At 41.0% G+C, this 17,393-nt stretch overlaps 1 protein-coding gene across 1 annotated transcript in view; it reads right to left on the minus strand.

Moving 5' to 3' along the window:
* elapor1 (endosome-lysosome associated apoptosis and autophagy regulator 1) overlaps window positions 1–17,393 on the minus strand; it is a 31,522-nt gene that overhangs the window by 2,395 nt on the left and 11,734 nt on the right. Inside the window, exons 8-18 of the mRNA XM_057820479.1 lie at window positions 15,967–16,055; window positions 12,066–12,246; window positions 11,863–11,991; window positions 11,532–11,622; window positions 11,345–11,450; window positions 11,130–11,267; window positions 8,015–8,299; window positions 6,261–6,437; window positions 6,025–6,175; window positions 754–847; window positions 486–587 (exon numbers count right to left, since the gene is read on the minus strand). Of these exons, the coding sequence (XP_057676462.1) occupies window positions 486–587; window positions 754–847; window positions 6,025–6,175; window positions 6,261–6,437; window positions 8,015–8,299; window positions 11,130–11,267; window positions 11,345–11,450; window positions 11,532–11,622; window positions 11,863–11,991; window positions 12,066–12,246; window positions 15,967–16,055 (1,543 nt within the window). The remainder of the gene's footprint in view (window positions 1–485; window positions 588–753; window positions 848–6,024; window positions 6,176–6,260; window positions 6,438–8,014; window positions 8,300–11,129; window positions 11,268–11,344; window positions 11,451–11,531; window positions 11,623–11,862; window positions 11,992–12,065; window positions 12,247–15,966; window positions 16,056–17,393) is intronic.

Genomic DNA, 17,393 nt, shown 5'->3' on the forward strand with positions numbered 1-17,393 from the left:
CATTTGACATTAAATATCTTGGATAATTTAGCAAACCAGCACTAAAATCTTTTATTTTCCAATCCATGTTACCACAGCAAGTATGATTTCCTCATTTTTATTTCTGAAACGGATATTTTCCAAAATTTTGGAGACCACTGTTATAGCCCTACATCATCCAAAAGGGATCCTGAAAGGCTTCACAGAAAATACATATCAGCAAAAAGTAAACATTAAAATATTAAGGAAATAAGCCAATCATCTCATACAAATTTATAAGATTGTTATATCATGTGTGAAAATCTATTCATATCTTTAAAAGCAACCTGTTTCAAACTTGTAGTAAGTGAATGAGATTTAAAGCACCACAGCAATTTATAAAGGTTAATGTACTTCATTTGAAGTGTACTTTACACTCAAATGAATAATCAACGAAGAGGTTTAATTGCTCAGCTCTAAGCAAGCCTTGCCTGAATGAGTGAGAATTTGGTGACGGCAAGCATTACCTGGGCAGAGAAATGTGGTCTGTGGCGCTCATTGTTGGATCGCATCTCAGCCTGATGGTGGCCGAGCGGCCTCCTTTACAGGCCTGTGTTGTCTCAGTGGATCTAGCAAACAGGACAAAATCACTGCTGTTGTTTTCAAAATACGACTATCAACATACTAAAATAACTCACAACGCAGCAATTAATTACCGTTCTAACACCCGGCAACAAAAGTGTGAACGCCCCTATGTGAAAATGTCCAGAGTGGGAAAGTGATTAATTGACTTACTTATAATAGAATATGACATCTGGTAGGTCAGACATTGAGGGGAAGAGCCACGGTGGCGAGGAGATATTAGCCAGAACTGTATCAGTACTTACACCTGTAACAAAGAGCAAACTTTACTGGAACAAGGCCTTCTATCACAGCATAACAATAGAGGCTTAAAGTGCTTATGACCGCAAAAAGCATGTTTATTTAATATTTCACATGGTATTTTATGCTCCTGAATGAAATGTACAGCTTGGATGTGTGTGGAAGCGATTGATATATTTATTCAATTTTTTGCATGCCCCCGCCATGAAAACGAGTGACTTCCTGGATTGACGAAGAATGCAAATGTGACGTCAGCAGGATAATCATCTTCAGTATACAGCCAATACTACAGTATGCAGAACGACTGCGAATTCAGCTGATTTTGGGGATTATTTCGTTTATTTTTCGCTTCACACCAGCCCCATGTGCTGCAGGTTTTGTTGCTGCACCAGGGAGAGGCGTGTGAGCATTTTTGGGTTTCTAAAAGGTCCTGTTCACTTCGGAAAATGGCCAAAATAAGTCCGACAACTGTGAGACCATTGCGAGGTGAGTAAGGTACGTGTTTTATATTATGTCAAATACTGGGATCATGGCACACGTTTTAAGTAGGAGGTGGCTTGCATTTTGTGGGTGACAATGCTGCTTGTCGACCACAAAGGCCACTCGGCCGACGACCGGCGGCTTGTCACACACCATGGTCTCTTCCACTCCCTCGGTCCTATTCACATGCCCGCCGAGAATGCGTTTACCTTCTTCCTGCCTTCAACGGGGGCGGACATGTTTCCTCCCTAGTCCTGCTATCTTTGTCAGTCTAGTCTGTCTGCTTTTTTTGTATTTTTTCCTCTGTGGATCAACTGTTGCTGGGGTCTAATACAAAAATGGATTTGATTAGTTGGTCTCTCAGCGCAATTGACAAGATTTTTTCAACAAGACACGGTGCACCAGGAGAGCCGTCTTGCCCAGATGGGACCTTTGCCGCTGGCTATGTGAGATTAATGGGATCATTGGAAGCCAGCCTGTCTCACTGTCCTATCTGTGGAAGATATCGAGGATATTTGGCGTTTTGGCGTAACGGTTGTGGGGTTCCTTCTGCTTGGCTGAGGAGGCGTCCTGCTCTACCGGAAAGTTTCTAAGACGGCAGCTTTCAAGGAAATCAACAAATTGACCACGGATCGGATCAAACGGTGCGATTCAAGACATTGGAGAACTGCGTCGAGGCTCGGATTGAGAACTGGCTCCGTGGACTCACGGTTCAGTCCGAGGAAAGATGGAGAAAAGTGGATGCTACCTGGTGCCAGGTGGCAAAATTGTCGAGGCAGACTGCGACTATTGGCAATGGCTTAAGGGACCTGAGGTCTCACCTACGCCATGAGGAGCACGATTTTGACTGAAGACCAACTGTATTTGGACATATTAAATTGCTTATTCAGCTTAATTTGATTATAATTTTCCTTTCCCTTTCCAGAACACCCTTATCCCTCTTCTTTCTCCTGAAGAGAGCCGCACAGATGGCCCTATCTCTTGCCATTGATTCAGTTACCAAGGACGGTCGCGGGGCCCTGCGACTCCGATTTTGTCTACAGACATGTATAAATACTGATAAACTTCTGCATACACACACTCACACACAACCTTCCCCACTTCAGCCCGCTTGGCCCTATTCGTGTGCCCACTGAGAATGTGCTTTCCTCGGCTTGGCCACGGGCAGCCCCCTGCGCCGACGTCGGCTGGTTTGTCCACCGAGAATTGGCTATTTTTGGCATTCATTCCCAGCGACAAGCACTGCCAGCCCGCCGTGGCCGCAGCAGAATGACAAGCCGTAACTTGCCCGCCGACGGGGGCTGGCCGATCGGTGAAGACAATCAACCCCGCCGCTGTGTGCGACATGATTCGGGATAGTTTTGTGCGATTTTTCGTTTTCGAAAGGCGAGAATAAGACGTGGAAAAGCTGCTCGGTTCGGGTTAGCATGTCGGCTAGCTGCCACGCCTCCTGTTTTGTTTACCTCTTTCCTCCGTCTCCCAAGCCGGGGCAGGGAAATGACAAATGCCGGACTAACTCCGGTGGCATAAAATACCGTTCAGGAGAGAAAGAAGTCGGCAGTTTTGACCATTATGCATTAATTTTGCCCTGTTGTAGATGCATTTTTAATATTTCATATTTTATTTAGCTCAAGACTGTTATTTGTCATGACCATACCATTTATTTAGCAATTGGGGGGAAAATACTTAGATAAAAAGAATATCCTGTAAAAAAATATTGGTGTAGAGAGATTGAAACAATCATGACATTTTTCTCATGTCGTATTTTCCTTGTTCTGAATCTTCCCCCTCAATGGGCTGAATTCTAAATCAAATGAAATCGTGAGCCTGCTAACGTCATCATCCTGCTTGGGGACGCTAGAGTGCTATATTGACATGCAGGTCTGAAGTAATTTCTCGTCATCTGCGTTTTGCCAAATTGTTGTATATAGTCGAATTGTCTCAAAATATGATTCTAATTCACATAATAATGCTATTTAAGATTTGTTTATGCTGTCATAGGCACTTTAGGGTACTTCCCCCCCCCCCCCGCCCCCCCAAAGATTTTGATAACTTATTTATTTTTGAGGTTTATGTTGTCATATGAGTTTGAATTTAAAATCATAGTTTATATTGTACAGTGTTTCTCTGCAATTGGCTAGGGATAGCAATCGAGCCTTGCCATGAATAGCGAATATCCACAAGGCACTTAAGACCACCTAAAATATTTTTCAAATGCCTATGACTTACTCAAGATGGAGAATTCCAATGAAGTTGGGACCTTGTGTTAAAAGTAAATTAAAAAAACCTTATAAACATGATTTAACTTGAAAATAATCATTAACTTAGAATTTTATGGCAGCAATAAAAACAATTTGAACATTAAATATTATGTCTGTAGTGTATTCAATTAAATATAGGTTGAACATGATTTGCAAGTCATTGTATTCTGTTCTTATTCATGCCTAATCAGACGTCCCAACTTTATCGGAATTGCGTTTGTACGTGAGAGTCCTCATCTCACTTAAATAAAGCCCTTTTTGGGCCAAAATGCCATCAGAGACATACGTTTGTATCAGCTACACTTGTGTGTAGACTAGAGCAACAGAGTACTAATAGCCAAAAATAATCATCCTCTTAATCTCACCCTCTGGCCACATGAGATGGAGACGGGATTGCTATATAATGTATATATAAAAGCTTTGTCCCATCTGACGTCTCAACACTCAATAACCTCCCACGATAACCCTGTAGGGGCAGGTTTTCTAAGTGTTCGCTTTCTCAATCTTAAATGTTGTGTATTAGGAATTGATGTGGCTTTGTATTAACCTTGATGATGACAGACTGTGAAAATGAATTGCCGTATGGGACAATAAAGGCTATCTATCTATATATCTATATCACCCAGTTTCGCTCAGTCAAAAGAAAATACAAAAAAAAAACCATAGGGCTGTCAAACGATTAAAATTTTTAATCGAGTTAATTACAGCTTTAAAATGAATTAATCGTAATTAATCGCAATTCAAACCATCTATAAAATATGCCATATTTTTCTGTAAATTATTGTTGGAATGGAAAGATAAGTCACAAGACGGATATATACATTCAACATGCGGTACATAAGTACTGTATTTGTTTATTCTAACAATAAATCAACAAGATGGCATTAACATTATTAACATTCTGTTAAAGCGATCCTTGGATAGAAAGACTTGTAGTTCTTAAAAGATAAATGTTAGTACAAGTTATAGAAATTTTATATGAAAACCCTTCTTAATGTTTTCGTTTTAATAAAATTTGTAAAATTTTTGATCAAAAAATAAACTAGTAGCTCGCCATTGTTGATGTCATGCTCACGGTGCTGAAAACCATAAAATCAGTCACACCCAAGCGCCAGCAGAGGGCGACAAAACACCCAAAAACACAAGTAACAAGTGGATATTAAACTGTGCTGTCATTTTAATCTGTTTGTGCGTTAAATGCATCAAATATTTTAACGTGATTAATTTAAAAAATTAATCACCGCCCGTTAACGCGATAATTTTGAAAGCCCTAAAAAAAGAGTCAGTGAATGAAAATGAGTAGATAATTATGTATATGTTAGATAATGCTGTATAGCAGTGTTTTTCAACCTTTTCTGAGTCACGGCACTTTTTTACATAGGAAAAAATGTTGCGGCACATCACAAACCAAAAATGTTCCAAAATTACATCCTGTACAGTATATTTAATTATCCAATAATTTCTCAATATTTATTCTAACTCAGTGTGACTTGAGCCTGTTTAGATGAACACAAAGCCAATATCCTGGCTGGAATTGAAGAAAGAAACACACAAAGCTCTTCTTCAACAGGTCTTTGTCTCCCTGTTTTTATTTTTTTATCGCAGGTAGGCTTGAAAAGCTCAGACTTATCAGACGGGGACTTTAGCAATGTCTTTAACCGCATCAGGGCCAAGCATCTCGCTGACAATTACATTGCAGGCAGGTAGTATTAATTTCTCTGCCACAGTGTGGGACTTTTTAAATTCAGCAACAAGTTCAGCAACAAGGCTTTGATGGCTCTCTGTTTCTCTGTTGTCACGAAGGCAAACAAAATAGTCCATCGACTTGTTTTGAATCGACGGGTGTTTCGTTTGGAGATGACGTTTAAGCTTGCTTGGCACCAAGGCGCTGTTGTGGAGTTGCTTGTGTCGCATTCAAGAACTGCTTGGATTTCTAGCCATCGGCCACCTTGCTGTCCTCGAGAATGTGTTGGAATAAAACACAGGGTGGGGATTGACGGTCGTCACATATGGAAAGGACACTTTCGTGTATATCGACACTTGACAAGTCTAATCCAGTGACGTACAGTAGACGTGCTGGGGTCCACATTGTCTCGGAGAGCAAGGTGGCTAGAAATCCGAGCAGTTCTTGAACGCGACACGAGCAATACCTCGCTCATTTGCACACAACCGAAACCTTCTACCTAGTCCTTCCTTCCTTCCTTCTGCAACACTGCCCGACTATGTAAAAAACAAACCAAAAAAAGGCAATATTGGATAATTTTTTGCGGCACACTGGTTGAAAAACACTGCTGTATAGTATTAGAATAATTTACTATAACTGTCCCTCTGAGGCCAAAACTTTAATCCATGACACAGCAGCAGCATTTTTGTAAAGTGCAGACGGTAAAGACAATTTAGCCCTTTTTGACTTGATTCAAACAAGCTGAACATGAATGCGTACCAATGAGGGAGTCACCAATGATGAATGGCTGTGACGCTACCATGTTTTGACTCCTAATATCCGAGGGAACCACGAGGGACTGGCACACGCGTCCACGGACAATTTGGCCGTGCTCCGTCACATTGTCCAAGCAGGTCGCCAGCGCTTGCCCCTATGAGACCGAGATGGCGGATGCAACAGAACAGACAATAAGCCGCCAAAAAGGTGTTGACGTGCCCAACAGAGCGGTGCATCACCTCTTTGCCGCAAAGAGCCACACTGAAGTGATGGAAGTAACGCAGGCCTTTGCTGGTGAAGCGTGGGCCGCTTTGGAAGGAGGTGACATTAGACAGCAGAGAAAAGTCGTAGTGCAGCAGCGTGCCACTCATTGTCTGCACTTTGGCCGTACAATCATTGAAACATTCTGTGTAGGCCTAGGTAGGAACAATATAAGTACAATATAACAGACCGGTCACCAGTCAATGTGAGGGCACATTTCTATAGTCCTCAAATGTTTGGGTGCAGCCATTTTGTGACGTCAGTTATACCAAAGTATATGCAGGATTATAGACTCGACTCGAACTAGGTGCATATGATAATGGATAAGAATGACATCAGGAGGAATATATTTTATCAATTTGTGATACTCCCATTTGATAAGCTATAAAATGTCTGCCCCAATGTCGGATTGCCACTTCCTGGAAATATTTTTTGTTTACATTTTTTTCTCCACTATTAAATACAAGAAAAAATATACTGTCATTTTTAAAATCCATTCATTAAACAACATTTCCCCTGGGATGGACGTGATAAACGTGTTTGTTCCTTTTGAGTGGTATTACACCTACAGTGTATCACAAAAGTGAGTACACCCCTTGCATTTCTGCAGATATTTAAGTATATCTTTTCATGTGACAACACTGACAAAATGACACTTTGACACAATAAAAAGTAGTCCGTGTGCAGCTTATATAATAGAGTTAATTTATTTTCCCCTCAAAATAACTCAAAATATAGCCATTGATATCTAACCCCTGGCAACAAAAGTGAGTACACCGCGTGGGAACTACGTACATCCCTATATGTCGAAAATGAGTACTGCTCGTCATTTTCCCTCCAAAATGTCATGTGACTCGTTACAGGAGTGCTGTCAGCATTGCTGCAGAGATTGAAGAGGTGGGGGTGGTCAGCCTGTTAGTGCTCAGACCATACGCCATACTCTACATCAAATCGGTGTGCATGGCTTTTACCCCAGGAGGAAGCCTCTTCTGAAGACAGTACACAAGAAAGCCCGCAAACAGTTTGCTGAACACATGTCAAAAAAGCACATGGATTACTGGAACAATATCCTATCGTCTGATGAGACGGAGATTAATTTGTTTGGTTCCGATGGTCTCAAGCATGTGTGGCAGCAACCAGGTGAGAAGTGCAAAGATAAGTGTGTCATGCCTACAGTCAGGCATGGTGGTGGGAATGACCCCCCCCCACACACACACACACACCTCTTCAATCTCTGCAGCGATGCTGACAGCACTCCTGTAACGAGTCAGTTATTTTGAGGGGGAAATAAATTAACTCTATTATATAAGCTGCACACAGACTACTTTTCATTGTGTCAAAGTGTCATTTTGTCAGTGTTGTCCCATGAAAACATATACTTAAATAGCTGCAGAAATGCTAGGGGTGTACTCACTTTTGTGATACACTGTACAGGTTGTTTTTCAATTTTGCAAAATATCGATTTCTTCAACATTAATGTGAATTGTTTGTGATTTCAGTTGAATACAACTGAACAGTAGGCAGAATATGTAATTCTTTTGCACGCCACAAGAGTGAGCCCGTGTACCTCTGGTTATACTAGTACCACACTTCAAGAATCACTGCTATAGATAATAAATACATGGATGTTGCTTAATTACACTCCTAAACAGTTCATCAAGTTTTGAGTGAGACCAGTTGTCAATAGCACTGTATTGTTTGCAAGAGCAATAGAGAAAAGGAAAATGGGAACCTGGTTGTTGTTTGTGTTAGGGCCACACGCTACACATGTCGGCTCTCCTGTAGGCCACTCTGCTGCAACAATTGAGTTTGGCGGGCATCGTTGGCACTTTCCCGTGGTTCCCTCGGCACCCTTTTCGCTGACTAAGAGATGGCCCGGCGGGCAAGGTACGCAGGTCGAGTCGTCACCAGGGTGAGACGTGGGGGCACACTGGCGACAATGTGAGGCCACACCTCCTAGCACGTTAGTAATGTGGATGGAGAAGATCTTTGCCACATCAGTGCTGTACCTCCTCTCCTAACAGGGGGCACAATTCAATTCAGTGAGATTTCTTTTGCCATTATTTTTTTTTTCTTTTTTAATGCTGCGTGTTTCTCCTTCTCATTACTATAGACAACGCAATAGCTTTTTGTTGTAATGAGAAATACATTTTAGCCGGCTGTGTGTATGCCATAATAATCTCTGCTTTTTAGGTTAAAAGGACAGCCCAGTCATTTGGATAGTTTGTTTTGAAATACATGACATATGTTTGAAAAGAAATTATGAAAACATGCACAGGCTGAGAGCAATTGAGTGCTGAATCACTGTTAGCTCCAAGAATACAACACATTTCATGGTTGCATTGACATGCTTCCGTCTCCATTTGATCAATGTTGCAATTCTGTGCGAAAACAATGTAGTGTTCATGCCAGGCCCTAGAGGGCAGTGTAGTTCTACAAGGCGGCAGCCAATGATGCACTTCCTTGTCAACAACCTCCTCAGCCCGGAAGACAACATACCCGCTTACATGAAGCAATGGGGTCCATGTGGTTTTCTTTTGCTTCAAAAGGCACAAAAACGCAAACATAACATATATTTGAATTAAAAAAAAATAAAAATATTATAATAAAAGTACATCAAAGCCGACGTTCCACCATATTTGCTGTTGACATGTCCGAGTGCTGACGTCATCGGAGCGATAGCGTTTCATTCATATGGTTGCAGAGCAATCCTCGCAAGCGAATCGTTCCGCTTTGGAGGCCAGAATCAAAAGTTTGCATCTTTGCCTTCCGTTTTCGCCATCATAATGTAAAGGGGAGGCCATTCCGCAACACAATCGTTACATCTTAGTGTCTCAGCGTCTCCATGTAAACGGCCTATATGCGTCACTGGCTATTCGGCACAGTTGCAACTTCCTCATTTACTTGGTTATCAAGCTGTGCTGCCAAATTACAGTACCCGATCTCCCAAATACAACATCTCTCTTATGTACTAGTCCTTCTCAAAAAATTAACATATTGTGATGAAGTTCATTATTTTCTGTAATGTACTGATAAACATTAGACTTTCATATATTTTGGATTCATTACACACAACTGAATAGTTCAAGCCTTTTATTGTTTTAATATTGATGATTTTGGCAAAAAAAAAGTCTAAAAAAATTAGCATATTCCATCCGACCAATACAAAAAAAGTGTTTTTAAATACAAAAAAAGTCAACCTTCAATTAATTATATCAGCTATGCACTCAATACTTTGTCGGGAATCCTTTTGCAGAAATGACTGCTTCAATGCGGCGTGGCGTGGAGGCCATCACCCTTTGGCACTGCTGAGGTGTTATTGAGGCCCAGGATGCTTCGATAGCGGCCTTAAGCTCATCCACAGTGTTGGGTCTGGTGTCTCTCAACTTCCTCTTCACAATATCCCATAGATTCTATATGGGGTTGAGGTCAGGAGAGTTGGCAGGCCAATTGAGCACAGTAATGCCATGGTCAGTAAACCATTTACCAGTGGTTTTGGCACTGTGAGCAGGTGCCAGGTCGTGCTGAAAAATAAAATCTTCATCTCCATAAAGCTTTTCAGCAGATGGAAGCATGAAGTGCTCCAAAATCTCCTGATAGCTAGCTGCATTGACTGTGCCCTTGATAAAACACAGTAGACAAACACCAGCAGCTGACATGGCACCCCAGACCATCACTGACTGTGGGTACTTGACGCTGGACTTCAGGCATTTTAGCATTTCCTTCTCCCCAGTCTTCCTCCAAACTCTGGCACCTTGATTTCCGAATGACATGCAAAATTTGCTTTCATCTGAAAAAAGTACTTTGGCCCACTGAGCAACAGTCCAGTGCTGCTTCTATGTAGCCCAGGTCAAGCGCTTCTGCCGCTGTGTCAGGTTCAAAAGTGGCTCCAGCACACGCCTGTACACGGTGGCTCTGGATATTTCTACTCCAGACTCTGTCCACTGTTTCTGCAGGTCCCTCAAGGTCTGAATCGGCCCTTCGCCACAATCTTTCCCCGGGTGCGGTCACCTCTGGTTGTGCAGCGTTTCCTGCCACACTTTTTCCTTCCCATAGACTTCCCACTGAGGTGCCTTGATACAGCACTCTGGGAACAGCCTATTCACTCAGAAATTTCTTTCTGTGTCTTAGCCTCTTGCTTGAGGGTGTCAATGATGGCCTTCTGGACAGCAGTCAGGTCTTGCCCATGATTGTGGTTTTGAGTAATGAACCCTGCTGGGAGTTTTTAAAAGCCTCAGGAATCTTTCGCAGGGGTTTTGAGTTAATTCGTTGATTCAGATGATTAGGTTAGTAGCTTCTTTAGAGTACCTTTTCATGATATGCAAATTTTTTGAGATAGGGATTTTTGTTTTTTCTTGGCTTTTTTGCCAAAATCATCTATATTAAAACAATAAAAGGCTTGAACTACTTCAGCTGTGTGTAATGAATCTAAAATGTATGAAAGTCTCATGTTTATCAGTACATTACAGAAAATAATGAACTTTATCACAATATGCTAATTTTTGGAGAAGGACCGGTATATGTGTTTTTTGTTATTTGGGCCTTGTACACTGCAGGCAGCACTGCTGGTTCCCCACAGCTGGCAGGACATTCATTCGATGCCGATTGGTGGTGGATGTGCAGTCGGCTACAGTATTGGTATGGTACTACAAGCTACAGTTAAGAAGACATTTGACACTTGAGCGGGGTGAGGTTTGGGCAGTGGATACACATACAGTGTAATTAGCAATGTTCTCATTAATTGAAATTTGGCAGAACTGATAACAACACTGATTTGTTTGCTCTAATCAAATATTCTATTAATGTTGACTTCAACTAGACTGTCCCTTTAAAAAAGAAATCCTGACCGTTGTGAAATTAGCTGTTCGTTGGAAAGTCCAGGTGAAGCCGACGGTGGTGTTGCTGTGAATCAGGTATGAGTACGACTGTTTCCTGTTGGTACCCTTCCACAATTCCACCACTTTGTGGTTCCACCGATGGAAACCCTGGCGAGAAAGACCAACTTAACACTGTAAAATTTCCATTGTTGTATTTTGTCACCAGTCAAGGCGAGACATCCTACCACCATGAAAAGTAAGGTGCAGTCTGCTGAACATGATGTTTCAAAGACGAAGCTGATGCGGGACAGTTCACTCTGCTGGCCGTCTTTTGCCAGAGACTTCAGCAGCCTGTAAAGGTAACACACCATGTGCATAAAAAATAAAATTGACGAATAGCGAAGTGCAATGCCATCCGGTGAAAAAATTCACCTGTATCCTGGGACGGTTAATCTGAGCATGAGGTAGTCAGTGTCTCGATCACCGGGGGTAGTGTACACATACTCTCCAGCCACCTCCCATGCTGTACACGGAAAACAATCTGAGATATTGTCCAGTGCATGGTTCTTTGTACATGTTTAGCCATCATTAATTTATTGTTTTAACTTCATTTTATACTTGCATGACAAGTCGTGATGTTTAACTATTAGACTACTTACAGTACAACAGTTATCATGTAGAGTTCACTTGTGTTTTAAGATGATAACTTATTACTGTATTGACAGGGTTATTTTTTCACATATGTTTTGATGTGTTCACTCACCAGTGTGGCGCACGGAGTCATCCAAATCTGCCCTTATGACAGATGTTATCATGTTGCTTGGCATTGTGTTCCACCATTTGTACTCCAAACCAACCACTGCTTCTGTGCCTACAGGACACTTTTCACACGCTGTTAACCAAATGTTGAGGTCATTTAAAGCCCAGGTACAATACTTTATATTCTGTATGTACAGTGTAGAATACCTGTTCCATTTGAGTAAAAATTGTCAGCACAGGCTTGGCAGGTCCCAGAAGTGTTGCTCATATAAAATCCTGGATTGCAGGGCGGACACGTTTGCTTTTCTCCTGACGCAGGCAACTTCACTGACCCCTCTGCGGTCTCGCTGCAGATTTTTGGCTCAATCCATTTGTACATCAGCTGCGTCTGAGGCACATGACATACAGTACATCTGTACAACTCGTCAAATTAAAAATAATAATGCATCAACATCCAGCCATCCATCTAGCTATCTGTATTGCTGGCTCTTATTTTGGTGATGTTGGGTAGTGTTAGCTAACCTGTAGATTTTGGTATGGTGTGGTACACTGTGGTGTGCTCATGGAAAACAAGTTCAAATGAACTATGACCACCTCCCTAAACATCTCATCACACCAGAGACATTACAAGCACACCTGAAGAGCATGCATGCCCTCTACTGGCTAACTCGGAACCTACGAGCAACAGTAAATCTGCAATCCATTCAATTAATTAGCAGAGACAAAAAAAAAAAAAACTACTGAAGATCGATGCATGTATACATCCCTAGAATATACCTACCAAACTTCATTCTGATTCATTTACGTATAACGGCGGAGTAGCCATTGTAGGTACTAACTGGTAGTGTATTTTAGTTAGTGCCCTCACAAAGAAGAGCAAAGCTAGTAAAACATTGCGCTCACCCTTCAGGTGGTCTAAAAATGTACTTCTGACCAGATAATCGCAGGGCAAATATGAACAAGTAATGAGCTGATCACAAATTGCCTTCATATTACACAGTGAGGAAAATAAGTATTTGAACACCCAGTGATTTTGCAAATTCTCCCACTTGGAAATGATGGGCAGGTTTGAAATTTTCATGGTAGGTGCTTGTTCACTGTGAGAGACAAACAAACAAAAAATTCAGAAATCAGAGTGTATGATTTTTTAATAATTTATTTGTATTGCACTTCTGCAAATAAGTATTCAAACACTTGAGAAAATCAATGTCAATATTTGGTACAGTAGCCATTGTTTACAATTACATACATTTCCTGTAACTTTTCACCAGGTTTGCACACACTGCAGCAGGGATTTTGCACCACTGCTCCACACAGATCTTCTCTAGATCAATCAAGTTTCTGGGCTGTCATTGAGAAACATGGAGTTTGACTTTCCTCCAAATATTTTCTGTTGGGTTTAGGTCTGAAGATTGGATAGAACCAGAACCTTGATATACTTTTTACAAAGCCACTCCTTGGTTATTCTGGCTGTCTGCTTCGGGCCATTGTCATGTTGGAAGACCCAGTCACGACCCATTTCAATGCTCTAACTGAGGGAAGGAGGTAATTCCCCAAAATCTTGCAATATATGGCCCTGGTCATCCTCTCTTTAATACAGTGCCGTCGTCCAGTCCCATGAGCAGAAAAAACACATCCAAAGCATGATGCTACCACCCCATTGCTTCACAGTAGGGATGGTATTCTTAGGATGGTACTCATTATTCTTCCTCCAAACACTACAGGGTGACCCCAAAAAAAGTTTACACTCAGTTGACTGCTTGTTTAAAAGCCATTGAAACATATCTAAATAGGTTGTCATGCTTAAGTGATTCATTAAGGTCACTCAATGCAGCTGGTAATCTCTCGTCTCTACAATTCCTGTGCTTCTGCTGAAAATGAAGAAAACTTTAGCTGTACCTGAATTGCTGCGTGCCGGTCTGACACCTACTGAGATTGCAGCAAATCTGAGAACATCCAGATGTGCAGTCTACAAAGTTAAAAAGAAGCTGAAAGATACTGGAACAGCCTCACGAAAACCTGGGTCTGGAAGTGCCCGATCTGTGGGGACCAAAAAGTTGATTGGCAAGGTGATATGTGGCCACCCAGAGTCCAGATCTCAATCCCCTGGATTATAGCATATGGGCAACTGTGGAGGACAGTGCCTGTAAGAAGCCACAAACTTCTGTGGCCGCCTTGGAGAGGTCCATTGTTAGATCTTGGGAAAAGATGACAGCATCCTACATAAAGAAGACCTGTCAAGCGTTCCGCAGGCGCCTGGAGGCTGTTGTGACACTTAAGGGAGGACACATTGAAAAATAGAGTGTACTGTACATGTTCTTTACAATAATGTATAATTTCTGATTAAATTCTAATTCTAAGATGAATAAACATGGCATTGAAGTTGTATTATGGCAGTGTAAACTTTTTTTTGGGTCACCCTGTATGAGTGGAATTAAGACCAAAACGTTCCATTTTGATCTGATATGACTACCGTATATGACTTTCTCCCATGACTCCACTGGATCATCCAAATGGTCATTGGCAAACTTAAAACAGGCCTGGACATGTGCTGGTTTAAGCTGGGGAACCTTATGTGCCATGCATGATTTTAAACCATGAGGTCTTAGTGTGTTAACAACAGTAACGTTGGAAAGAGTGGTCCCAGCTCCTTTCAGGTCATTGACCAGCTCCTCCTCTGTAGTTCATTCTCCTCACCATTCTTGGGATCATTAAGACCCTACGAGGTAGATCTTGCATGGAGCCCCAGTCCGAGGGAGATTGACAGTCATGTTTAGCTTCTTTCATTTTATAATAATTGCTCGAACAGTAGATCATATATCACCAAGCTGCTTGGCAATTGCCCCGTAACTCTTTCCAGCCTAGAAGAGGTCTACAATTCTGTTTCTGGTGACTTTGGACAGCTCTTTGAGGTGTATGGTATGGACAGGTGTTTATATGCAGCTAACTGCTTCAAACAGGTCAAAAAGTCAGACTCAAAAAGTCCACCTCCACTCCACTTTCTTAGGAGAATAAGCGGAGGTGGGTTTTTTTAAAGGCATCTAACAGGTCTTTGAGGCCCACAATTCTAGCTAATAGACAGGTGTTCAAATACTTATTTGCAGGAGTATAATGCAAGTAAATTGTTAAAAAATCGTACACTGTGATCCCTGGATTTTTTTTTTTTTTTTTTTAATTGTCTCTCACAGTTACCTTAAAAATTTCAAATCTGCCCATCACTTCTAAGTTGGAGAACTTGCAAAATCACATGGTGTTCCAATACTATTTCCTCACTTTATGTTAGCATTAGCATTAAGCGGACGTAGCGCTTTCGCTATGGGATTGACTTATGTTGAGTTTGAATGTACAAATTGCTGCATGTTGTAAAGAGAGTAGAGTTCCCAGCTGCCATAAAGAATCCCAAGATTCTGCTCGTAAGTCAAAGCAAAGCAAAAATCTACACTCATATCTCAACACACCTAACTCAAAATGTCCATCTGCCATGTATGTGTATTTATCTTTCTATCAATCAATCGATTATCATCTATCGCCAATGATAGGGGTGTCCAAAGTCTGGCAGTACTTCAAGATAAAACATTAACGTAAGTTGCAAAATATATTTTTTTGTTTCCATTATTGCCTATTTAAAAAAGAAAAAAAAAGATGGAATTTTATTTTGCCCTTTTTGGTCCTTTAAAATTGTACATAAATGTGAACAACACAAAATGTCACACTAGTTTGAGATTAAAATACTTATAAAATAACGAAATTATTATTATTATTTTTTTTAAATGAAATCAATATTGAATTGTTAACATGTGTATTATTTGGGCTTTTGGTTTTCAGTTTATGGCCAGGTGTTTCCAATAATCGCTTTCGGCTATCAATTTCGGTCAATCCCTAAGAAAAAAATGTTACAAACCCGACAGTATTTATCAATGATCAACAGTGCATACGGTCATGGGACTGACAAATAATCATTCATATCCATATACCAGATTACCCAGAGACAACCCAAGCAAGCACAAGAAGAATATCCAAACAGACCACAGACTTGACAGGCTTCCGAACTTCAATTTTTTTCTTTGAGTGGCCCTAAGCATGAAAAATTTGTGAAAGATGAGTGTACCTTTCCATTAGCGTCACAGGGCGTGTGCGTGTAGAAGTAGTCTGAGTTTGTGCATGCTGGTCTCAATTTGCAGCTTCCTGATGAAACCTCTGCAAAAGATACCAAAGAGAACGATAGTTCATGTTAAATTAGCCACAAAGCCATCAAGAAATATATAATACAGTACTGCTTTTCTGAACACAACAATAAGAAGCATTGTTGTTTGTTAATAGTAAATGTCACATACTATTTTTTAAATGCTTAATTCATTACTTAATTTTAATTTAGTGAGTGATATTAAAGGGCAATATCTGAAATTGCATATCCCACTACTCGTACTTGAGTACAGTTTTTGACTTTTTGGCCACCAATGCCCAATGGCCATTTTTAGCTTGCTGTCCTTTAAAAAAATTAAATAACAACATTTACATATCAGCTTTGTTTTAACTCTTTCAGTGTCATTGGCAATAAAAGACTCCTGAAAGTTGTGGTTACAGAGCCACATTAGGCTCCCTCATCCTTCTGCTGTGAATTTTAATTAGTTTATCAGTAGATAGTTTATCACAATCAATGGGAGCTAATGAATTGAACAATTCATAGATATTTAGGTTGAGATGTTCAAAAAGTTAGATTTTCCCACGACATTTAGATTTGCGGATGGTCCTTGAAAAAATAAAGGGCCCCTCAACCTAGAGCAGGGCGGTAAACCGAAAATTTACAGTTACCGAAATTCTTCACGATGACCGACGTAATTTTGACCATGTCGGTAAATTCAGTAATTTAACCCTTTAACACCGAACGTGTCGGATGCGACACGTTTACGCATATCATCTTTGAAGCCTCGTAACGCTGTAATTACGTCACCCACGTGCCCCTGGTTGCTCTCATTTGAAAGTACGGAAGTTGATGTCCACACCAGTTTTTATTTGAAGTCAATCGACCAAGAAAAACGGGAGATAATGTCATTTGAGTTTTATAGTTTTATTGCACTCATAAATGTGCATTAAAACGCTGCATGGACCATGTATCTATCTCCATATTTCCATCATTTCTTGTCCTTTTTCAAAACCGATCCTTTTTCAAAACCGAAGCAGCACAAAAGACTACATATCCCAAGAGCCGTTCTGATGTCAAGAAGGACGAACCGAATGTGATCATTTTTAATAAATTTCCAAACGAGGCGCCAACTAATGAAAGGGAGGCATGCCACGCAAGCAACGGCCGGTTAGTTTGAGCGAGCGACTTTGAAACGTGCAGAATGAATCGAAAACTAAATTTAGCGCAAGCTAATGCATTATTTCATCAACTAAAGGAATAGGATGAGCTCTAATTGTCATTGTTTTCCTCGGATCAGTCGGCGTCTCAGCGAGTAAAAGTGACAACAGCGCGCAAACGGCGGATGAGTAGGCTGTGTGACGTTGTATGTGACGCAGCTTAGTGACATGTTC

The sequence above is a fragment of the Corythoichthys intestinalis genome, chromosome 2, assembly GCF_030265065.1.
Source record: "Corythoichthys intestinalis isolate RoL2023-P3 chromosome 2, ASM3026506v1, whole genome shotgun sequence".
Classification (NCBI taxonomy): Eukaryota; Metazoa; Chordata; class Actinopteri; order Syngnathiformes; family Syngnathidae; genus Corythoichthys; species Corythoichthys intestinalis.